This window comes from Oncorhynchus tshawytscha, linkage group LG03 (assembly GCF_018296145.1).
Source record: "Oncorhynchus tshawytscha isolate Ot180627B linkage group LG03, Otsh_v2.0, whole genome shotgun sequence".
Taxonomy (NCBI): Eukaryota; Metazoa; Chordata; class Actinopteri; order Salmoniformes; family Salmonidae; genus Oncorhynchus; species Oncorhynchus tshawytscha.
In genome coordinates, this window is record NC_056431.1 from 80,314,572 (window position 1) to 80,340,906 (window position 26,335).

Consider the following 26,335-nt stretch of genomic DNA (forward strand, 5'->3'; position numbering starts at 1 on the left):
TTCTCAGTCTCTACCTACCGGTGTCCTTGAAGACCTTCTCGTCGGGCTGGACCACAGAGCAGAGACTGTTGAGGACCAGGGTCCCCAGCTTGGACACACTGCGCTCTGAAGACTTGTAGTAGTCCAGAGAGTTAGAGGTCAATACAAACCATCTCTTCTTCAGCTTCAGACTAGTGCTCTTAGCCCTTATCTCCTTGTGAAGCCAACCTGGGAAGAGAGAGAGAAGGACACCAAGGTTATATCCAGTACTGAAAACAGACAACAAACTGACTGTATAAACAATTATAGAGTAAATGGGCGATCTATTATAAGATAATATTATTCAAAAGGATAACTCCACTTTATGCTCAAGTGCTGCCCAGTGTAACATCACCTTAAAGACACCATACAGGTACGTATGGATACAGGTACGTATGGATACAGGTAAGAATGGTGCATGTACTCCTGAGGTGCTGACCTGTTTCACCCTCTATAACCACTGTGATTATTATTTGGCCCTGCTGGTCATCTATAAACGTTTGAACATCTTGAAGAACGATCTGGCCTTAATGGCCATGTACTCTGATAATCTCCATCTGGCACAGAAGAGGACTGGCCACCCCTCAGAGCCTGGTTCCTCTCTACCCAGTACAGGCAGAAGAGGACTGGCCACTGCCCACCCCCGCAAGTCAGTTAAGAACAAATTCTTATTTTCAATGACGGCCTAGGAACAGTGGGTTAACTGCCTGTTCAAGGGCAGAACGACAAATGTGTACCTTGTCAGCTCTAACCACTAGGCTACCTGCCACCCCATCTGCTGTGACATCTGCTGATGTAAAAAGGCTTTATAAATTAATTTGATTGATTGATTGAGTTATGTATGGGTATGAATGGATACAGGTATGTATGGGTATGAATGGATACAGGTATGTATGGGTATGAATGGATACAGGTATGTATGGACAATAATAGATACAGGTATTTATGGGTATGAATGGCTACAGGTATGAATGGATACAGGTATGTATGGGTAAGAATGGATACAGGTATGTATGGACAATAATAGATACAGGTATGTATGGGTATGAATGGATACAGGTATGTATGGGTATGAATGGATACAGGTATGTATGGATACAGATATGTATGGGTAAGAATGGATACAGGTAAGTATGGGTGTGAATGGATACAGGTATGTATGCGTATGAATGGATACAGGTATGTATGGATACAGATATGTATGGGTATGAATGGATACAGGTATGTATGGGTATGAATGGATACAGGTATGTATGCGTATGAATGGATACAGGTATGTATGGGTATGAATGGATACAGGTATGAATGGATACAGGTATGAATGGATACAGGTATGTATGGGTATGTATGGATACAGGTATGTATGGACAATAATAGATACAGGTATTTATGGGTATGAATGGCTACAGGTATGAATGGATACAGGTATGTATGGGTATGAATGGATACAGGTATGTATGGGTATGAATGGATACAGGTATGTATGGGTATGAATGGGTATGTATGGGTATGAATGGCTACAGGTATGAATGGATACAGGTATGTATGGGTAAGAATGGATACAGGTATGTATGGACAATAATAGATACAGGTATGTATGGGTATGAATGGATACAGGTATGTATGGGTAAGAATGGATACAGGTATGTATGGGTATGAATGGATACAGGTATGTATGGGTAAGAATGGATACAGGTATGTATGGGTAAGAATGGATACAGGTATGTATGGGTAAGAATGGATACAGGTATGTATGGGTAAGAATGGATACAGGTATGTATGGGTAAGAATGGATACAGGTATGTATGGACAATAATAGATACAGGTATGTATGGGTATGAATGGATACAGGTATGTATGGGTATGAATGGATACAGGTATGTATGGGTATGAATGGATACAGGTATGTATGGGTAAGAATGGATACAGGTATGTATGGGTAAGAATGGATACAGGTATGTATGGACAATAATAGATACAGGTATGTATGGGTATGAATGGATACAGGTATGTATGGGTATGAATGGATACAGGTATGTATGGGTATGAATGGATACAGGTATGTATGGGTATGAATGGATACAGGTATGTATGGATACAGGTATGTATGGGTATGAATGGATACAGGTATGTATGGGTATGAATGGATACAGGTATGTATGGGTATGAATGGATACAGGTATGTATGGGTATGAATGGATACAGGTATGTATGGGTATGAATGGATACAGGTATGTATGGGTATGAATGGATACAGGTATGTATGGGTATGAATGGATACAGGTATGTATGGGTATGAATGGATACAGGTATGAATGGGTATGAATGGATACAGGTATGTATGGGTATGAATGGATACAGGTATGAATGGATACAGGTATGTATGGGTATGAACGGATACAGGTATGTATGGTATGAATGGATACATGTATGTATGGGTAAGAATGGATACAGGTAAGTATGGGTGTGAATGGATACAGGTATGTATGCGTATGAATGGATACAGGTATGTATGGGTAAAAATGGATACAGGTATGTATGGTATGAATGGATACAGGTATGAATGGATACAGGTATGAATGGATACAGGTATGTATGGGTATGAATGGATACATGTATGTATGGGTAAGAATGGATACAGGTAAGTATGGGTGTGAATGGATACAGGTATGTATGCGTATGAATGGATACAGGTATGTATGGATACAGATATGTATGGGTATGAATGGATACAGGTATGAATGGATACAGGTATGTATGGATACAGGTATGTATGGGTATGTATGGATACAGGTATGTATGGGTAAGAATGGATACAGGTATGTATGGGTATGAATGGATACAGGTATGTATGGGTATGAATGGATACAGGTATGAATGGATACAGGTATGTATGGTATGAATGGATACAGGTAAGTATGGGTATGAACGGATACAGGTATGAATGGATACAGGTAAGTATGGGTATGAATGGATACAGGTATGTATGGGTATGAATGGATACAGGTATGTATGGGTATGAATGGATACAGGTAAGTATGGGTATGAATGGATACAGGTAAGTATGGGTATGAACGGATACAGGTATGAATGGATACAGGTATGTATGGGTATGAATGGATACAGGTAAGTATGGGTATGAACGGATACAGGTATGAATGGATACAGGTATGTATGGGTATGAATGGATACAGGTATGTATGGGTATGAATGGATACAGGTATGAATGGATACAGGTATGTATGGGTATGAATGGATACAGGTATGTATGGGTATGAATGGATACAGGTATGTATGGGTATGAATGGATACAGGTATGTATGGGTATGAATGGATACAGGTATGAATGGATACAGGTATGTATGGGTATGAATGGATACAGGTATGTATGGGTATGAATGGATACAGGTATGTATGGGTATGAATGGATACAGGTATGTATGGGTATGAATGGATACAGGTATGTATGGGTATGAATGGATACAGGTATGTATGGGTATGAATGGATACAGGTATGTATGGGTATGAATGGATACAGGTATGAATGGATACAGGTATGTATGGGTATGAATGGATACAGGTATGTATGGGTATGAATGGATACAGGTATGTATGGGTATGAATGGATACAGGTATGTATGGGTATGAATGGATACAGGTATGTATGGGTATGAATGGATACAGGTATGCATAATAATAACGGAGGGAATTAAATGGGATCAAACACATGGAAACCATCTTTCAAAAACAGGACATTTCTACGTGACCCCAACCTTTTGAACGGTAGTGTAGGTCACTAACCTCTGACCAGGAAGTCCTGTCCGTCTATCCTGGCGTCTCCTTTAGGTTTCTGCAGCAGGCCGATCCAGTGGTGCATCTCTTCAGGCATCTCAGTGTTGCAGTGGATCACACGGTTAGCAGTGATGATGACAAACGAGTTGGGTCTGTCAGGGTTGTCTGACGCGCACACAGAGTCGATCAGTCCAACATCCACAGTTCCCTGTTTCACAATATTGGGCATATCGTCAAACAACATGAACACATGTCTGTAACTCCTAGACCGACCGACAGACAGTTGTTGTCACTGTTAATGTAATAAATGTTATGTGTATCACTTAGCTTGGGCAACATTGACCTTGTTATTCATACCATTAAAGCATATTGAATTTGAATTAACAGAGAGACAGATTTATTAATAGATAAATTAATTGATTGATAGATGTGATGCAGTGCCAGTCAGTGCTGTTTAAGATTGAGAAGGACAATATTATTTTATCATCACAGCCTTATTTCTATTACAGCATATTGGATGACTGTCATTCATATTCACCCAGTTCAATGTAACAGTGACAGGTTTAGGTTACTGTCATTCATATTCACCCAGTTCAATGTAACAGTGACAGGTTTAGGATACTGTCATTCATATTCACCCAGTTCAATGTAACAGTGATAGGTTTAGGATACTGTCATTCATATTCACCCAGTTCAATGTAACAATGACAGGTTTAGGATACTGTCATTCATATTCACCCAGATCAATGTAACAGTGACAGGTTTAGGTTACTGTCATTCATATTCACCCAGTTCAATGTAACAGTGATAGGTTTAGGATACTGTCATTCATATTCACCCAGTTCAATGTAACAGTGATAGGTTTAGGATACTGTCATTCATATTCACCCAGATCAATGTAACAGTGACAGGTTTAGGTTACTACATGATACTCTAATGAATGTTTATAATGTAAGTGCACAGGCCAAGAGACAAATTGGAGTAATCAAGGTAACAGACGCATTCAATACTGCCTTGCATACATCTAGTTGATCTAGGGTGGAATCATTCATCCAAACAGTTGCAAAACGAGAGTTTCTATTGGACAAATTCAGGTAGTTCTATCCCTATTTCGTTCCGTTTGCTTCCGTTTAAGAAACGTTTTTCAACAGAATCGGCGGAATGAATACACCCCTGATCAGCCGCACACACAGTTCACTTTCATAGCAGCCACATACAAACAGCATGATCATTTCGCTCGTTGTATAATTCCTTCTCATATCTACCCGTTCTCCTCCACTCACCTTTTTCCTTCGTTTGTGGACTTCAGTGCACAACACTACAGCAGACCAGGCGCTAACCGCTAACCGCTACACACAGCCTATTTTATTGTCACCATATAGCCAACATACATGCCTTCAGAAAGTATTTAAAAGGTGGGATTAGAAGGTATTTAATTGGGCTACACACGATAACATACGCACTATACATACACATGGATTTAGTACTGTAGATATGTGGTAGTGGTGGAGTAGGGGCCTGAGGGCACACAGTGTGTTGTAGATATGTGGTAGTGGTGGAGGAGGGGCCTGAGGGCACACAGTGTGTTGTAGATATGTGGTAGTGGTGGAGTAGGGGCCTGAGGGCAAACAGTGTGTTGTAGATATGTGGTAGTGGTGGAGTAGGGGCCTGAGGGCACACAGTGTGTTGTGAAATCTGTGAATGTGTCACGTTCTGACCATCGTTCGTATGTGTTTTCCTTGTTTTAGTGTTGGTCAGGACGTGAGCTGGGTGGGCATTCTATGATGCGTGTCTGGTTTGTCTATTTCTATGTTTGGACTGATATGGTTCTCAATCAGAGGCAGGTGTTAGTCATTGTCTCTGATTGGGAACCATATTTAGGTAGCCTGTTTTGTGTTGGGTTTTGTGGGTGATTGTTCCTGTCTCTGTGTTTGCACCAGATAGGACTGTTTAGGTTTTCACACATTTATTGTTTTGTTAGTTATCTCATGTATAGTTCCTTTATTAAAGAACATGAATAACCACCACGCTGCATTTTGGTCCGCCTCTCCTTCACCACAGGAAAACCCTTACAGAATGTATTGTAATATTTTAAAATTTGGCAGCGGGCTAATGGGGATCCATAGTAAAATACAAACACAAATACCATGCTCAAAGGGATATTCAATGTCTGCTTTTTTAAAATCCCATTTACCAATAAATGTATTTGTGAGACATTAGAAAACCTCCCTGATCTTTGTGGTTCAATCAGTGTTTGAAATTCACTGCTCGACTGAGGGACCTTACAGATAATTGTATGTGTGGGGTACAGAGATGAGGTAGTCATTCAAAAATGTTCAACACTATTATTGCACACAGAGTGAGTCCATGCAACTTATTATGTGACTTGTTAAGCACATTTTTACTCCTGAACTTATTTAGTCTTGCCATAACAAAGGTGTTGAATACTTATTGACTCAAGACATTTCAGCTTTCATTTGTAATTAATTTGTAAACATTTTGAAAAACATAATTCCACTTTGACATGATGGGGTATTGTGTGTAGGCCAGTGACACAAAATCTCAATTTAATCCATTTTAAATTCAGCCTGTAACACAACAAAATGTGGAAAAAGTCAAGGGGTGTGAATACTTTCTGAAGACTGTAGCTACTAGAACACGTTAGTAAACCCTCTACAATCACGCAGTACAGTGTACAGTCAGCAAGCAGTTTAGCAGTTACACCGGCAGGCCCCGGTGGCGATAAATGAACTGAAAGCTTACATTGACTTGGAAGAGTTCCCGTGTTGGATAGCCTTAGCCAGCTAGCTAACATCAATTGCATTCCTCTCTGTTTGAAGCCAGGTGTTTGAGTAGGCTAAATTAGATAGCTGCATTAGCTAGCTAAGTAAGTGAAAGTTTTTTTTTTAACTAAAAATATAGCTAGCTCTCTCTCTCTCTCTCTGCTGCTTCTTCTTAATTTAATTTAATTTATTCAAAACAGTTCAACTATTGTGTTTGAGTCAACTACTCATCACATTTTATACACTAGCTAGCTAACTGTAGCTTACGCTTCAGTACTAGATTCCTTCTCTGATCCTTTGATTGGGTAGACAACAAAAGAGGCTTCTGAGGGGAGAATGACTCATAATAATGGCCAGAGTGGAGCAAACGGAATGGCATCAAACCCCTGGAAACCATGTGTTTGATGTATTTTATACCATTCCACTTGTTCTGCTCCAGTTATTACCACGAACCCATTCTCCCCAACTAAGGACCCACCAATCTCCTGTGGTAGACATGTCAGTTCACGCTGCAAGAGCTCTGATTGGTTTGAGGACATCCTCCGGAAGTTGTCATAATTACTGTGTAAGTCTATGGAAGGGGGTGATAGCCATGAGCCTCCAAAGGTTTTGATTTGAAGTTAATGTACACAGAGGAGGACAGAAGCACGCTGTCCTCCGGCTACACCATGGTACTACCCTACAGAGTGCTGTTGAGGCTACTGTAGACCTTCTTTACAAAACAGTAAAGACCTGCTATAATCAGTTATATGGTAATGTGATATTTAGTATAGTTTTATCTAAAAAGGATCACTTTTAATATTTCACTAGTTGTATTCCTCCCCTTCCTCCTCTGAGGAGCCTCCACTGATGTGACAGAGGTGATACTGACCACAGCATTCTTGGGATTGGCCTGCTCATGATGTATCTCCATCAGCTGGTCTGGACTGGCACTCTGGACACGACTCAGCACGTTGAACCAGCCACTGGAGGGAGAGAGGGGGGGGTAAGGTTCCACAGAGCAATACACTGGTGGACCACTAGGGGTAATACAACACTGGTGGACCACTAGGGATAATACAACATCTATACAACACTGGTGGACCACTAGGGGTAATAAAACACTGGTGGACCACTAGGGGTATGACAACACTGGTGGACCACTAGGGGTAATACAACATCTATACAACACTGGTGGACCACTAGGGGTACTACAACACTGGTGGACCACTAGGGGTACTACAACACTGGTGGACCACTAGGGGTACTACAACATCTATACAACACTGGTGGACCAATAGGGGTACTACAACATCTATACAACACTGGTGGACCACTAGGGGTAATACAACATCTATACAACACTGGTGGACCACTAGGGGTAATACAACATGTATACAACACTGGTGGACCAGTAGGGGTAATACAACACTGGTGGACCAGTAGGGGTAATACAACACTGGTGGACCACTAGGGGTAATACAACACTGGTGGACCAGTAGGGGTAATACAACACTGGTGGACCACTAGGGGTAATACAACACTGGTGGACCACTAGGGGTAATACAACACTGGTGGACCACTAGGGGTATTACAACATCTATACAACACTGGTGGACCACTAGGGTAATACAACATCTATACAACACTGGTGGACCACTAGGGGTAATACAACACTGGTAGACCACTAGGGGTATTACAACACTGGTAGACCACTAGGGGTAATACAACATATATACAACACTGGTGGACCACTAGGGGTAATACAACACTGGTGGACCACTAGGGGTAATACAACACTGGTGGACCACTAGGGGTAATATAACACTGGTGGACCACTAGGGGTACTACAACACTGGTGGACTACTAGGGGTAATACAACACTGGTGGACCACTAGGGGTATTACAACACTGGTGGACCACTAGGGGTACTACAACACTGGTGGACCACTAGGGTACTACAACACTGGTGGACCACTAGGGGTACTACAACACTGGTGGACCACTAGGGGTAATACAACACTGGTGGACCACTAGGGGTATTACAACACTGGGGGACCACTAGGGGTAATACAACATATATACAACACTGGTGGACCACTAGGGGTATTATATAACACTGGTGGACCATTAGGGGTAATACAACACTGGTGGACCACTAGGGGTACTACAACATCTATACAACACTGGTGGACCACTAGGGGTACTACAACATCTATACAACACTGGTGGACCACTAGGGTTACTACAACATCTATACAACACTGGTGGACCACTAGGGGTAATACAACATCTATACAACACTGGTGGACCACTAGGTTACTACAACATCTATACAACACTGGTGGACCACTAGGGGTAATACAACATCTATACAACACTGGTGGACCACTAGGGGTAATACAACATCTATACAACACTGGTGGACCACTAGGGGTACTACAACACTGGTGGACCACTAGGGGTACTACAACATCTATACAACACTGGTGGACCACTAGGGTACTACAACACTGGTGGACCACTAGGGGTACTACAACATCTATACAACACTGGTGGACCACTAGGGGTACTACAACACTGGTGGACCACTAGGGGTAATACAACACTGGTGGACCACTAGGGGTAATATAACACTGGTGGACCACTAGGGGTACTACAACACTGGTGGACCACTAGGGTACTACAACACTGGTGGACCACTAGGGGTACTACAACATCTTTACAACACTGGTGGACCACTAGGGGTACTACAACACTGGTGGACCAATAGGGGTACTACAACATCTATACAACACTGGTGGACCACTAGGGTACTACAACATCTATACAACACTGGTGGACCATTAGGGTAATACAACATCTATACAACACTGGTGGACCACTAGGGGTAATACAACATCTATACAACACTGGTGGACCACTAGGGGTATTATATAACACTGGTGGACCACTAGGGGTATTATATAACACTGGTGGACCATTAGGGGTAATACAACACTGGTGGACCACTAGGGGTACTACAACATCTATACAACACTGGTGGACCACTAGGGGTAATACAACATCTATACAACACTGGTGGACCACTAGGGGTACTACAACATCTATACAACACTGGTGGACCACTAGGGGTAATACAACATCTATACAACACTGGTGGACCACTAGGGGTAATACAACATCCATATAACACTGGTGGACCACTAGGGGTAATACAACATCTATACAACACTGGTGGACCACTAGGGGTACTACAACACTGGTGGACCACTAGGGTACTACAACATCTTTACAACACTGGTGGACCACTAGGGGTACTACAACACTGGTGGACCACTAGGGTACTACAACACTGGTGGACCAATAGGGGTACTACAACATCTATACAACACTGGTGGACCCTTTTAGGGGTAATACAACACTGGTGGACCACTAGGGGTATTACAACACTGGTGGACCACTAGGGGTACTACAACATCTATACAACACTGGTGGACCACTAGGGGTAATACAACATCTATACAACACTGGTGGACCACTAGGGGTAATACAACATCTATACAACACTGGTGGACCACTTGGGGTACTACAACACTGGTGGACCACTAGGGGTACTACAACATCTATACAACACTGGTGGACCACTAGGGGTACTACAACATCTATACAACACTGGTGGACCACTAGGGGTACTACAACATCTATACAACACTGGTGGACCACTAGGGGTACTACAACATCTATACAACACTGGTGGACCACTAGGGGTAATACAACACTGGTGGACCACTAGGGGTACTACAACATCTATACAACACTGGTGGACCACTAGGGGTAATACAACACTGGTGGACCAGTAGGGGTAATACAACACTGGTGGACCACTAGGGGTGTTACAACACTGGTGGACCACTAGGGGTATTACAACACTGGTGGACCACTAGGGTACTACAACATCTATACAACACTGGTGGACCACTAGGGGTAATACAACATCTATACAACACTGGTGGACCACTTGGGGTAATACAACATGTATACAACACTGGTGGACCAGTAGGGGTAATACAACATCTATACAACACTGGTGGACCACTAGGGGTAATACAACACTGGTGGACCACTAGGGGTAATACAACACTGGTGGACCACTAGGGGTATTATATAACACTGGTGGACCACTAGGGGTAATACAACATCCATACAACACTGGTGGACCACTAGGGGTAATACAACATCTATACAACACTGGTGGACCACTAGGGGTAATACAACACTGGTGGACCACTAGGGGTACTACAACATCTTTACAACACTGGTGGACCACTAGGGGTACTACAACACTGGTGGACCACTAGGGGTACTACAACACTGGTGGACCAATAGGGGTACTACAACATCTATACAACACTGGTGGACCACTAGGGGTACTACAACATCTATACAACACTGGTGGACCACTAGGGGTAATACAACATCTATACAACACTGGTGGACCACTAGGGGTAATACAACATCTATACAACACTGGTGGACCACTAGGGGTACTACAACACTGGTGGACCACTAGGGGTATTACAACACTGGTGGACCACTAGGGGTAATACAACACTGGTGGACCACTAGGGGTATTACAACACTGGTGGACCACTAGGGGTATTACAACACTGGTGGACCACTAGGGGTATTACAACACTGGTGGACCACGAGGGGTACTACAACACTGGTGGACCACTAGGGGTAATACAACACTGGTGGACCACTAGGGGTAATACAACATCTATACAACACTGGTGGACCACTAGGGGTAATACAACACTGGTGGACCACTAGGGGTATTATATAACACTGGTGGACCATTAGGGGTAATACAACACTGGTGGACCACTAGGGGTACTACAACATCTATACAACACTGGTAGACCACTAGGGGTAATACAACATCTATACAACACTGGTGGACCACTAGGGGTAATACAACATCTATACAACACTGGTGGACCACTAGGGGTAATACAACATCTATACAACACTGGTGGACCACTAGGGTACTACAACACTGGTGGACCACTAGGGGTACTACAACATCTATACAACACTGGTGGACCACTAGGGTACTACAACACTGGTGGACCACTAGGGGTACTACAACATCTATACAACACTGGTGGACCACTAGGGGTACTACAACACTGGTGGACCACTAGGGGTACTACAACACTGGTGGACCACTAGGGGTACTACAACATCTATACAACACTGGTGGACCACTAGGGTAATACAACACTGGTGGACCACTAGGGGTAATACAACACTGGTGGACCACTAGGGGTACTACAACACTGGTGGACCACTAGGGGTACTACAACACTGGTGGACCACTAGGGGTAATACAACATCTATACAACACTGGTGGACCACTAGGGGTAATACAACATCTATACAACACTGGTGGACCACTAGGGGTAATACAACATCTATACAACACTGGTGGACCACTAGGGGTATTATATAACACTGGTGGACCATTAGGGGTAATACAACACTGGTGGACCACTAGGGGTAATACAACACTGGTGGACCACTAGGGTATTACAACACTGGTGGACCACTAGGGGTATTACAACACTGGTGGACCACTAGGGGTAATACAACACTGGTGGACCACTAGGGTAATACAACATCTATACAACACTGGTGGACCACTAGGGGTATTACAACACTGGTGGACCACTAGGGGTAATACAACACTGGTGGACCACTTGGGGTACTACAACACTGGTGGACCACTAGGGGTAATACAACATCTATACAACACTGGTGGACCACTAGGGGTAATACAACACTGGTGGACCACTAGGGGTACTACAACACTGGTGGACCACTAGGGGTATTACAACACTGGTGGACCACTAGGGGTACTACAACACTGGTGGACCACTAGGGGTACTACAACACTGGTGGACCACTAGGGGTAATACAACACCTGATGGTCGTTAGTGAGTTGGGTCTGCTACTTCTAAGGCATGTACAGAGTGCATAAGAGGATGTTACCGTGACTCAACAGTCATGTAGAATATTACTGCAGTCATGAATCATGACTGCCGGTGTGGCGTTGTCTGAACATACCTGGCATCTTCAGGAGTCTCTGCGTAGATGTGGTAGGTTCTCTCTTCAGTCACAATGTTCAGAGAATTCTCCTTGGCATGGTTATCTACTATGTCCCTGTAGACAGCAGGATAGGACACCAATTTAGGTTAGCTGCAGTAGGCCAACATTGCATTTCATCGGAAATGAACCAGGGCTCTGTCCAAAATGGAACACTAGTGCACTATTTTTGACAAGGGCCTATAGCATCAAAAGTAGTGCACTACATAGGGAATAGGGTGTAGGAGAACTATGGGCCCTGGTTAAAAGTAGTGCACTACACAGGGGAATAGGGTGCCATTTGGGACACAGCCCAGGCTCTTACTTGGCGGAGCGGATGTCGATGGTCCCCCTCAGTTTCTCCTCGCTGTCGCTCTCAAAGTACATGAGTTTATCGTCTCTCAGTACGAACCAGCGCAGCTTCCAGTTCCGTCTGGACAGAGTAGACATGCCACCTCCCTTCTTATACAGCCAGCCACTCTTCAGACTGTCCTGCTTAGCCCTGAACCACATGAAGGTTTCGTCCTTCAACACACACCACCTCCGTCGCCACGGGATCATCAGTCCACCTGGGAGAGAGAGATTGTCACATTATCTTTCTTCTTCCACCAGCTTGGTTATATGTTTACTTTGGCAACGCAAGTTTGGAAGTTAACTTTCCATGCCAATAAAGTGTATTAAATTGAACTGAATTGAGCGTTGAGCGAGAGGGGGGTAGAGGGAAGGGAGAGAGAGGAATAGAGAAAGAGGGAAGAGAAAGGAGAGAGAGGAATAGAGAGAGAGAGGAGAGAGAGGAATAGAGAGAGAGGGGAGAGAGAGAGAGAGAAAGGAGAGAGAATGGAGAGAGGAGAAAGAGAGGAATAGAGAAATAGGGAGAGAGAGGAGAGAGAGAGGGGGAGGAGAGAGAGAAGGGAGAGAGAGGAATAGAGAAAGAGGGAATAGAGAGGAGAGAGAGGAATAGGGAAATAAGGAGAGAGGGGAGAGAGAGAGAAATAGAGAAATAGGGAGAGAGAGGAGAGAGGAGAGGAGAAAGAGAGAAGGGAGTTAGAAGGGAGAGAAAGAGGAGAGAGAGGGGAGAGAAAGAGGGGAGAGGGGGAGAGAGAGAGGAATAGAGAAATAGGGAAGAGAGAGCGGGGGAGAGAGAGCGGGATAGAGAAATAGGGGAGCGAGAGGAGAGAGAGAGGGGAGAGAGGAATAGAGAAAGAGGGGGAGAGAGAGAGGGGAGAGAGAGGAATAGAGAGAGAGGGAGAGAGAGAGAGAGAGAGGGGGGAGAAATAGAAAAGAGAGGGAAAGAGAGAGAGAGAGAGAGAGAGAGAGAGAGAGGTCCACTCCCCAACCAAGAATATGTGTACTAGACTACTGGAGCTCTACAACATAACAGAAACCTGCTGCACCAGTCCACTACACCATAACAGAAGCCTGCTAGACTACTGGATCTCTACAACATAACAGAAGCCTGCTAGACTACTGGATCTCTACAACATAACAGAAGCCTGCTAGACTACTGGAGCTCTACAACATAACAGAAGCCTGCTAGACTACTGGAGCTCTACAACATAACAGAAGCCTGCTGCACTAGTCCACTACAACATAACAGAAGCCTGCAAGACTACTGGATCTCTACAACATAACAGAAGCCTGCTAGACTACTGGAGCTCTACAACATAACAGAAGCCTGCTAGACTACTGGAGCTCTACAACATAACAGAAGCCTGCTGCACTAGTCCACTACAACATAACAGAAGCCTGCTAGACTACTGGATCTCTACAACATAACAGAAGCCTGCTAGACTACTGGAGTTCTACAACATAACAGAAGCCTGCTAGACTACTGGAGCTCTACAACATAACAGAAGCCTGCTAGACTACTGGATCTCTACAACATAACAGAAGCCTGCTAGACTACTGGAGCTCTACAACATAACAGAAGCCTGCTAGACTACTGGAGCTCTACAACATAATTGAAGCCTGCTGCACTAGTCCACTACAACATAACAGAAGCCTGCAAGACTACTGGATCTCTACAACATAACAGAAGCCTGCTAGACTACTGGAGCTCTACAACATAACAGAAGCCTGCTAGACTACTGGAGCTCTACAACATAACAGAAGCCTGCTGCACTAGTCCACTACAACATAACAGAAGCCTGCTAGACTACTGGAGCTCTACAACATAACAGAAGCCTGCTGCACTAGTCCACTACAACATAACAGAAGCCTGCTAGACTACTGGAGCTCTACAACATAACAGAAGCCTGCTAGACTACTAGTCCACTACAACATAACAGAAGCCTGCTAGACTACTGGAGCTCTACAACATAACAGAAGCCTGCTAGACTACTAGTCCACTACAACATAACAGAAGCCTGCTAGACTACTGGACTACTGGAGCTCTACAACATAACAGGTGCCTGAAACATCTACATGCCTGTCGACCAGTGGTTTATCTAGCATCTGTCCCAAATAGCACCCTATCCCCTATGGGCCCTGGTCAAAAGTAGTGCACTATATAGGGAATAGGGTGCCATTGGTGAATGTACTCACCCTTCATGTAGAGGTAGCTGTGAAAGTATGGAGGCCCAGAGCCGTTCAGTATATTGACCCTTCCATTGGAGACCTCCTCGTCTGTGTCCACATAACCATCGGTGCTTGTGTCACTGTCGATAAACTGAACATCACATACATAGACATATTATTACACAGCTAATGTCTAGCCTGAGCACACACAGATCTGGGACCAGGCTGGGATAGTATGGTTCTGTTATAGATCTGGGACCAGGCTAGGATAGTATGGTTCTGTTATAGATCTGGGATCAGGCTAGGATAGTATGGTTCTGTTGTAGGTCTGGGACCAGGCTAAGATAGTATGGTTCTGTTATAGATCTGGGACCAGGCTAGGATAGTATGGTTCTGTTATAGATCTGGGACGAGGCTACAAAAGGTCTATTTGACTGAAAGGCCTTTCTACTATTTGAATCATGTATATATACACTCCTTCCGTGGCCTCCAACTGCTCTTAATCATGGATATATTTTTTGATCCATACTGGATATTTTTCTGCCACCCTGAGATTCAGGGTCAGTGGTCAGGTATTCTGCCGCTGTGTACTCTCTGTTTAAGGCCAAATGGCATTCTAGTTTGCTCTGTTTTTTTGTTGATTCTTTCCAATGTGTGATTTGGTTGGGTCTAATTGTGTTGCTGTCCTGGGGCTCTCTCTCCTTGTCTCTCTGTCCTTGTCTCTCTCTCTCTCTCTCTCTCTCTCTCTCTCTCTCACACACATACAGTACCCTGTATGCCATGGGCTCTCCTACCCTGTTCCTGTAGCTCCCCAGTACCCTGTATGTCATGGGCTCTCCTATCCTGTTCCTGTAGCTCCCCAGTACCCTGTATGTCATGGGCTCTCCTACCCTGTTCCTGTAGCTCCCCAGTACCCTGTATGCCATGGGCTCTCCTACCCTGTTCCTGTAGCTCCCCAGTACCCTGTATGTCATGGGCTCTCCTATCCTGTTCCTGTAGCTCCCCAGTACCCTGTATGTCATGGGCTCTCCTACCCTGTTCCTGTAGCTCCCCAGTACCCTGTATGCCATGGGCTCTCCTACCCTGTTCCTGTAGCTCCCCAGTACCCTGTATGCCATGGGCTCTCCTACCCTGTTCCTGTAGCTCCCCAGTACCCTGTATGCCATGGGCTCTCCTACCCTGTTCCTGTAGCTCCCCAGTACCCTGTATGTCATGGGCTCTCCTACCCTGTTCCTGTAGCTCCCCAGTACCCTGTATGTCATGGGCTCTCCTACCCTGTTCCTGCAGCTACCCAGTACTCTGTATACCCTGGGCTCTCCAACCCTGTTCCTGCAGCTACCCAAGTGCTTAATTATTGAAAACAAATTCAATCTGTTGGGGAAGCTCAAGCTGTCCTGCTCAATCAATGAACCAACAGCATCGCCTAGGGCTGTATGTTCTCTCCCAGACACATGGGTAGAACGTTTGGGGCATAGCAGAAGGTAACCAGTCCACCCAAGATGCATCATAATACAGTCTACATTCAAAGGCCAGTAATAGAATTTGTTTAATTTTGGAGTATAGGGTATAGCAGGGAAGGGCAACTTAGATGGGGTGGGGGCCACCGAATTAGATGGGGGTGGGGGCCACCAACTTAGATGGGGTTGGGGGCCACCAATTTAGATGGGGTTGGGGGCCACCAACTTAGATGGGGTTGGGGGTCACCAACTTAGATGGGGTTGGTGGCCACCAACTTAGATGGGGGTGAGGGCCACCAACTTAGATGGGGGTGGGGGCCACCAACTTAGATGGGGTTGGGGGCCCCCAACTTAGATGGGGTTGGGGGCCACCAACTTAGATGGGGTTGGGGGCCACCAACTTAGATGGGGTTGGGGGTCACCAACTTAGATGGGGTTGGGGACCACCAACTTAGATGGGGTTGGGGGCCACCAACTTAGATGGGGGGTGGGGGCCACCAAAAAGCAGAAATCATCATGAGGGGTCGCAGTGGCTCGTGGGTCTGCGTACCCACATCCATGATGAGTTAATTTCCTGGATTCTACACATCTCGCCACAGGGTGGAGACAAATGTTTGCAGTTTTGAATATGATAACCGATGATCAATGGGCCCCACCCCGTTCGGTAATTCGACAATGCTTACTACAAGTTTAGATACAGTAGCTGACCGCTAGACTAACTTACCAACTAACTGACCTATTAATCTAACTGTCAACAGTAAGTTGGGTCCTCGACTGGGTACCTGGTCTGCAAAGGGGGGAAGGGGGGTGACCGCCAGTTGCCCATCCCGAGGCTAGACCAATTATATAACAAAGATGTCTTAAATCAGCCATGTGTCATATGTGGTTGGCTATGTATTGTATAACAGGATGATTATTATCAGGGTTTTTTCAGGCTTGGGCTAATAGATGGACCGATGCTTATGCATCAGCTCTAATATGCTTATGGGTGTTTTGAATGAATCATCACCTTTAGAAAGGGCTGTCCAGTTTGTTGTTAGGCTTTGAAACAACATCCACGACAAACATGTTTTACACTGTTAAAACCTGCTGTTGAACTGCTTTCCTCAAATTAATCATTAGAATACTCCCGGCGCCGACAGAGATGGCCGCCTCGCTTCGCGTTCCTAGGAAACTATGCAGTGTTTTGTTTTTTTACGTGTTATTTCTTACATTAGTACCCCAGGTCATCTTAGGTTTCATTACATACAGTCGAGAAGAACTACTGATTATAAGATCAGCGTCAACTCACCATCAGTACGACCAAGAATATGTTTTTCGCGACGCGGATCCTGTGTTCTGCCTTACAAACAGGACAACGGAGTGGATCCCATGCAGCGACCCAAAAAAACGACTCTGAAAAAGAGGGAAACGAGGCGGTCTTCTGGTCAGACTCCGGAGACGGGCACACCGTGCACCACTCCCTAGCATTCTTCTTGCCAATGTCCAGTCTCTTGACAACAAGGTTGATGAAATCCGAGCAAGGGTAGCATTCCAGAGGGACATCAGAGACTGTAACGTTCTTTGCTTCACGGAAACATGGCTCACAGGAGAGACTCTATCCGAGGCGGTGCAGCCAGCGGGTTTCTCCACGCATCGCGCCGACAGAAACAAACATCTCTCTGGTAAGAAGAGGGGCGGGGGCGTATGCCTTATGGCTAACGTGACATGGTGTGATGAAAGAAACATACAGGAACTCAAATCCTTCTGTTCACCTGATTTAGAATTCCTCACAATCAAATGTAGACCGCATTATCTACCAAGAGAATTCTCTTCGATTATAATCACAGCCGTATATATCCCCCCCAAGCAGACACATCGATGGCTCTGAACGAACTTTATTTAACTCTTTGCAAACTGGAAACCATTTATCCGGAGGCTGCATTCATTGTAGCTGGGGATTTTAACAAGGCTAATCTGAAAACAAGACTCCCTAAATTTTATCAGCATATCGATTGCGCAACCAGGGGTGGAAAGACCTTGGATCATTGTTACTCTAACTTCCGCGACGCATATAAGGCCCTGCCCCGCCCCCCTTTCGGAAAAGCTGACCACAACTCCATTTTGTTGATCCCTGCCTACAGACAGAAACTAAAACAAGAGGCTCCCACGCTGAGGTCTGTCCAACGCTGGTCCGACCAAGCTGACTCCACACTCCAAGACTGCTTCCATCACGTGGACTGGGATATGTTTCGTATTGCGTCAGATAACAATATTGGCGAATACGCTGATTCGGTGTGCGAGTTCATTAGAACGTGCGTTGAAGATGTCGTTCCCATAGCAACGATTAAAACATTCCCTAACCAGAAACCGTGGATTGATGGCAGCATTCGCGTGAAACTGAAAGCGCGAACCACTGCTTTTAATCAGGGCAAGGTGTCTGGTAACATGACCGAATACAAACAGTGCAGCTATTCCCTCCGCAAGGCTATCAAACAAGCTAAGCGTCAGTACAGAGACAAAGTAGAATCTCAATTCAACAGCTCAGACACAAGAGGCATGTGGCAGGGTCTACAGTCAATCACGGACTACAGGAAGAAATCCAGCCCAGTCACGGACCAGGATGTCTTGCTCCCAGGCAGACTAAATAACTTTTTTGCCCGCTTTGAGGACAATACAGTGCCACTGACACGGCCTGCAACGAAAACATGCGGTCTCTCCTTCACTGCAGCCGAGGTGAGTAAGACATTTAAACGTGTTAACCCTCGCAAGGCTGCAGGCCCAGACGGCATCCCCAGCCGCGCCCTCAGAGCATGCGCAGACCAGCTGGCCGGTGTGTTTACGGACATATTCAATCAATCCCTATACCAGTCTGCTGTTCCCACATGCTTCAAGAGGGCCACCATTGTTCCTGTTCCCAAGAAAGCTAAGGTAACTGAGCTAAACGACTACCGCCCCGTAGCACTCACTTCCGTCATTATGAAGTGCTTTGAGAGACTAGTCAAGGACCATATCACCTCCACCCTACCTGACACCCTAGACCCACTTCAATTTGCTTACCGCCCAATAGGTCCACAGACGATGCAATCTCAACCACACTGCACACTGCCCTAACCCATCTGGACAAGAGGAATACCTATGTGAGAATGCTGTTCATTGACTACAGCTCGGCATTCAACACCATAGTACCCTCCAAGCTCGTCATCAAGCTCGAGACCCTGGGTCTCGACCCCGCCCTGTGCAACTGGGTACTGGACTTCCTGACGGGCCGCCCCCAGGTGGTGAGGGTAGGCAACAACATCTCCTCCCCGCTGATCCTCAACACTGGGGCCCCAGAAGGGTGCATTCTAAGCCCTCTCCTGTACTCCCTGTTCACCCATGACTGCGTGGCCACGCACGCCTCCAACTCAATCATCAAGTTTGCGGACGACACAACAGTGGTAGGCTTGATTACCAACAACGACGAGACGGCCTACAGGGAGGAGGTGAGGGCCCTCGGAGTGTGGTGTCAGGAAAATAACCTCACACTTAACGTCAACAAAACTAAGGAGATGATTGTGGACTTCAGGAAACAGCAGAGGGAACACCCCCCTATCCACATCGATGGAACAGTAGTGGAGAGGGTAGCAAGTTTTAAGTTCCTCGGCATACACATCACAGACAAACTGAATTGGTCCACTCACACAGACAGCATCGTGAAGAAGGCGCAGCAGCGCCTCTTCAACCTCAGGAGGCTGAAGAAATTCGGCTTGTCACCGAAAGCACTCACAAACTTCTACAGATGCACAATCGAGAGCATCCTGGCGGGCTGTATCACCGCCTGGTACGGCAACTGCTCCGCCCTCAACCGTAAGGCTCTCCAGAGGGTAGTGAGGTCTGCACAACGCATCACCGGGGGCAAACTACCTGCCCTGCAGGACACCTACACCACCCGATGTTACAGAAAGGCCATAAAGATCATCAAGGACATCAACCACCCGAGCCACTGCCTGTTCACCCCGCTATCATCCAGAAGGCGAGGTCAGTACAGGTGCATCAAAGCTGGGACCGAGAGACTGAAAAACAGCTTCTATCTCAAGGCCATCAGACTGTTAAACAGCCACCACTAACATTGAGTGGCTGCTGCCAACACACTGACACTGACTCAACTCCAGCCACTTTAATAATGGGAATTGATGGGAAATGATGTAAATATATCACTAGCCACTTTAAACAATGCTACCTTATATAATGTTACTTACCCTACATTATTCATCTCATATGCATACGTATATACTGTACTCTATATCATCGACTGTATCCTTATGTAATACATGTATCACTAGCCACTTTAACTATGCCACTTTGTTTACATACTCATCTCATATGTATATACTGTACTCGATACCATCTACTGTATCTTGCCTATGCTGCTCTGTACCATCACTCATTCATATATCTTTATGTACATATTCTTTATCCCCTTACACTGTGTATAAGACAGTAGTTTTGGAATTGTTAGTTAGATTACTTGTTGGTTATTACTGCATTGTCGGAACTAGAAGCACAAGCATTTCGCTACACTCGCATTAACATCTGCTAACCATTTGTATGTGACAAATAAAATTTGATTTGATTTGATCATTACAGGGAGGTGAGTTAGGGCTCTATTGTCCCTCTAACCACTCTGAGTACCAGGCCATTAGGACCTGATGGAGGGACAATAGAGCCCTGAGTACCAGGCCATTAGGGACAATAAAGCCCTGAGTACCTGATGGAGGGACAATAGAGCCCTGAGTACCAGGCCGTTAGGACCTGATTGAGGGACAGTAGAGCCCTGAGTACCAGGCCGTTAGGACCTGATGGAGGGACAATAGAGCCCTGAGTACCAGGCCATTAGGATCTGATGGAGGGACAATAGAGCCCTGAGTACCAGGCCGTTAGGACCTGATCGAGGAACAGTAGAGCCCTGAGTACCAGGCCTTTAGGACCTGATGGAGGGACAATAGAGCCCTGAGTAACAGGCTGTTAGGACCTGATGGAGAGACAATAGAGCCCTGAATACCAGGCTGTTAGGACCTGATGGAGGGACAATAGAGCCCTGAGTACCAGGCCGTTAGGACCTGATGGAGGAACAATAGAGCCCTGAGTACCTGGCCATTAGGACCTGATGGAGGGACAATAGAGCCCTGAGTACCAGACCATTAGGACCTGATGGTATTTAGTAAGTTAGGTACCACCAAAGCATGTCTAGAGTGCAGAAAAGGAGATTGCTGTGACTCAATGTTCATGTGGAATTTTACTGCGGTCATGACTCATGATTGCCCGTGTGGCGATACGGTCACCACAACAGCTCTAGCTGTAGTCTGTCAGAACAATATGACTGGGAGCCATGTGATCTGTGAAACACATGCTGCAGAAGGATGTACTTCCGTCCAACGGATCTGTGTAGCTAGATATGAGTAGTACTCGGTATAATATAAGGACAATCCATTTCAATGTACATCTACTGTAACACCGTATCATAACGACTAAAAAGCTAAAGGAAAACGCTCTTTTAACACTTTCAGTTTGTAGAACTGTTTCAGTATATCAATCTGTTTCAGTATATCAATCTGTTTCAGTATATCAATCTGTTTCAGTATATCAATCTGTTTCAGTGTATCAATCTGTTTCAGTGTATCAATCTGTTTCAGTGTATCAATCTGTTTCAATATATCAATCTGTTTCAATATATCAATCTGTTTCAATATATCAATCTGTTTCAGTATATCAATCTGTTTCAATATATCAATCTGTTTCAGTATATCAATCTGTTTCAATATATCAATCTGTTTCAATATATCAATCTCTTTCAGTGTATCAATCTGTTTCAGTATATCAATCTGTTTCAGTATATCAATCTGTTTCAGTATATCAATCTGTTTCAGTGTATCAATATGTTTCAGTGTATCAATATGTTTCAGTGTATCAATATGTTTCAATATATCGATCTTGAAAAGAGCGGATGCTTAATGACTAACATGTAAATGTAGTACAAGTATGTAAACATAGTACTCACAGAGTCTGAGCTGCCTCTGAAGGAGTCCAGGCTGTTCTGAGTACAGGATGATTTCCTCAGCACCTCCTCATCAGTAGCATGTCCGTCCGTGATACTGGCTCCGTCTCCCGAGCCTGTACTCCCCTGCACCTCCTCAAACTCCTCCTGGTCACAGTCTGACTCTGTGTCTGGTAGGATGCTAAAGGAGATCTCCTCCCTGGCTCCTGGGACAGGCACAGTGGGCATAAAGTCTACCCTAGTGGGAACCACGTCTCCTCTTCTCACTGGCACAGCCTCAGGGACTGTGGTGGGTATAACGTCTACCCTGGCGCAGGGTCTGTTGGGTATAACCTCGAATCTTCTGGGTACTCTGTTGATGTCTGGAGCCACCTCTGTTCTCCTGGTGGGTTGGTGGCACAAAGCTTTACCTCCTCCGGTGGTGAGGGCAGGGAGAGGAGGTGGAGCAGGGTGGTGTGTAGGGACACTAGATCCATAGGAGGTGAGGGGGTAGTAAACAGGGGGGCAACACGGGGCCTGTGAGAGGGCCAGGGCCTGTGCTACTAGTCCCTCAGCGAAGGCCGGAGGAGGAGGAGGGAGGGAGGAGAAGAGCTCCTGGTCCAGAGGGATCTCCCCAGGGAGAGGGAAGTCAGGAAGGGGGATACCACTACCGGGACACTCCTCCTTAGCATGGAAGCCCTCATCCACCTCCTCCACCTCCTCCTCGGCCCGGCCCAGGGGAGCGGTGCTCTCTGAGGGGTCGTGGAGATTCTCCTCGCTGGACAGACTCTGTTCCAGACCCCCAAAGTCCAGGAGCTCCAGGAACTCTGTAGCCACGCGAGACGCCTCCTTCTCCAGCCGGTAGATCTCTGCGTCCCTCCTCTGCCGGAGCTCCTCCCCGTTCCCTCCAAGGCCGTCCCCTAACATGGACACCCCGTCCTCTTTCTGGCGCTGCAGCCTCTCAATCTCCTTCTCCAGTCGAAGGATCTCCTCCATCTGACGGGACTCCTCCTCGGAGGTGTGGTGGTGCAGGGAGTGGGACAGGGACACCTCCTTGTGGTACACCTCCTCATGGGGAGCAAGATACTCCATCCTCAGGGAGTTCCTAAAGGGAGAGAAGAAGAGAAAGAACATGATTAGATGGTTAACTGATGGCTGACAGTACAGTACCAGTGTATGTTGGTTGGCTGATGTCTGACAGTACAGTACCAGTGTATGTTGGTTGGCTGACAGTACAGTACCAGTGTATGTTGGTTGGCTGACAGTACAGTACCAGTGTATGATGGTTGGCTGATGGTAGGGTACCAGTGTATGTTGGTTGGCTGATGTCTGACAGTACAGTACCAGTGTATGTTGGTTGGCTGATGTCTGACAGTACAGTACCAGTGTATGTTGGTTGGCTGACAGTACAGTACCAGTGTATGTTGGTTGGCTGACAGTACAGTACCAGTGTATGATGGTTGGCTGATGGTAGGGTACCAGTGTATGTTGTTTGGCTGATGGCTGATAGTACAGTACCAGTGTATGTTGGTTGGCTGACAGTACAGTACCAGTGTATGATGGTTGGCTGATGGTAGGGTACCAGTGTATGTTGTTTGGCTGATGGCTGATAGTACAGTACCAGTGTATGTTGGTTGGCTGATGGCTGACAGTACCAGTGTATGTTGGTTGGCTGATGGCTGACAGTACAGTACCAGTGTATGTGGGTTGGCTGATGGCTGACAGTACAGTACAAGTGTATGTTGGTTGGCTGATGGCTGACAGTACAGTACCAGTGTATGTTGGTTGGCTGATGGCTGACAGTACCAGTGTATGTTGGTTGGCTGATAGTACAGTACCAGTGTATGTTGGTTGGCTGATAGTACAGTACCAGTGTATGTTGGTTGGCTGATAGTACAGTACCAGTGTATGTTGGTTGGCTGATGGCTGACAGTACAGTACCAGTGTATGTTGGTTGGCTGATGGCTGATAGTACAGTACCAGTGTATGTTGGTTGGCTGATGGCTGACAGTACAGTACCAGTGTATGTTGGTTGGTTGGCTGATGGCTGACAGTAGAGTATCAGTGTATGTTGGTTGGTTGGTTGGTTGGTTGGTTGGTTGGTTGGCTGATGGCTGACAGTAGAGTATCAGTGTATGTTGGTTGGTTGGTTGGTTGGTTGGCTGATGGCTGACAGTACAGTATCACTGTATGTTGGTTGGTTGGTTGGTTGGCTGATGGCTGACTGTACAGTATCAGTGTATGTTGGTTGGTTGGTTGGCTGATGGCTGACAGTACAGTATCAGTGTATGTTGGTTGGCTGATGGCTGATAGTACAGTACCAGTGTATGTTGGTTGGCTGATGGCTGACAGTACCAGTGTATGTTGGTTGGCTGATGGCTGACAGTACAGTACCAGTGTATGTTGGTTGGCTGATGGCTGACAGTACAGTAACAGTGTATGTTGGTTGGCTGATAGTACAGTACCAGTGTATGTTGGTTGGCTGATAGTACAGTACCAGTGTATGTTGGTTGGCTGATGGCTGACAGTACAGTACCAGTGTATGTTGGTTGGCTGATGGCTGATAGTACAGTACCAGTGTATGTTGGTTGGCTGATGGCTGACAGTACAGTACCAGTGTATGTTGGTTGGCTGATGGCTGACAGTACAGTACCAGTGTATGTTGGTTGGCTGATGGCTGACAGTACAGTAACAGTGTATGTTGGTTGGCTGATGGCTGACAGTACCAGTGTATGTTGGTTGGCTGATGGCTGACAGTACAGTACCAGTGTATGTTGGTTGGCTGATGGCTGACAGTACAGTACCAGTGTATGTTGGTTGGCTGATGGCTGACAGTACAGTAACAGTGTATGTTGGTTGGCTGATAGTACAGTACCAGTGTATGTTGGTTGGCTGATAGTACAGTACCAGTGTATGTTGGTTGGCTGATGGTTGACAGTACAGTACCAGTGTATGTTGGTTGGCTGATGGCTGACAGTACAGTACCAGTGTATGTTGGTTGGCTGATGGCTGACAGTACAGTACCAGTGTATGTTGGTTGGTTGGTTGGCTGATGGCTGACAGTAGAGTATCAGTGTATGTTGGTTGGTTGGTTGGTTGGTTGGCTGATGGCTGACAGTACAGTATCAGTGTATGTTGGTTGGTTGGTTGGTTGGCTGATGGCTGACTGTACAGTATCAGTGTATGTTGGTTGGTTGGTTGGCTGATGGCTGACAGTACAGTATCAGTGTATGTTGGTTGGCTGATGGCTGACAGTACAGTACCAGTGTATGTTGGTTGGCTGATGGCTGACAGTACAGTACCAGTGTATGTTGGTTGGCTGATGGCTGACAGTACCAGTGAATGTTGGTTGGCTGATGGCTGACAGTACAGTACCAGTGTATGTTGGTTGGCTGATGGCTGATAGTAAAGTACCAGTGTATGTTGGTTGGCTGATGGCTGACAGTACAGTACCAGTGTATGTGGGTTGGCTGATGGCTGATAGTACAGTACCAGTGTATGTTGGTTGGCTGATGGCTGATAGTAAAGTGCCAGTGTATGTTGGTTGGCTGATGGCTGACAGTACAGTACCAGTGTATGTTGGTTGGCTGATGGCTGATAGTACAGTACCAGTGTATGTTGGTTGGCTGATGGCTGACAGTACA

General features: G+C 45.8%; 1 protein-coding gene across 1 annotated transcript in view; it reads right to left on the reverse strand.

Annotated features, from left to right (window-relative positions):
* LOC112238528 (unconventional myosin-X-like) overlaps positions 1-26,335 on the reverse strand; it is a 227,522-nt gene that overhangs the window by 35,292 nt on the left and 165,895 nt on the right. Inside the window, exons 23-29 of the mRNA XM_042320069.1 lie at positions 22,716-23,796; positions 15,267-15,390; positions 13,048-13,291; positions 12,705-12,800; positions 7,465-7,558; positions 3,820-4,018; positions 19-207 (exon numbers count right to left, since the gene is read on the reverse strand). Of these exons, the coding sequence (XP_042176003.1) occupies positions 19-207; positions 3,820-4,018; positions 7,465-7,558; positions 12,705-12,800; positions 13,048-13,291; positions 15,267-15,390; positions 22,716-23,796 (2,027 nt within the window). The remainder of the gene's footprint in view (positions 1-18; positions 208-3,819; positions 4,019-7,464; positions 7,559-12,704; positions 12,801-13,047; positions 13,292-15,266; positions 15,391-22,715; positions 23,797-26,335) is intronic.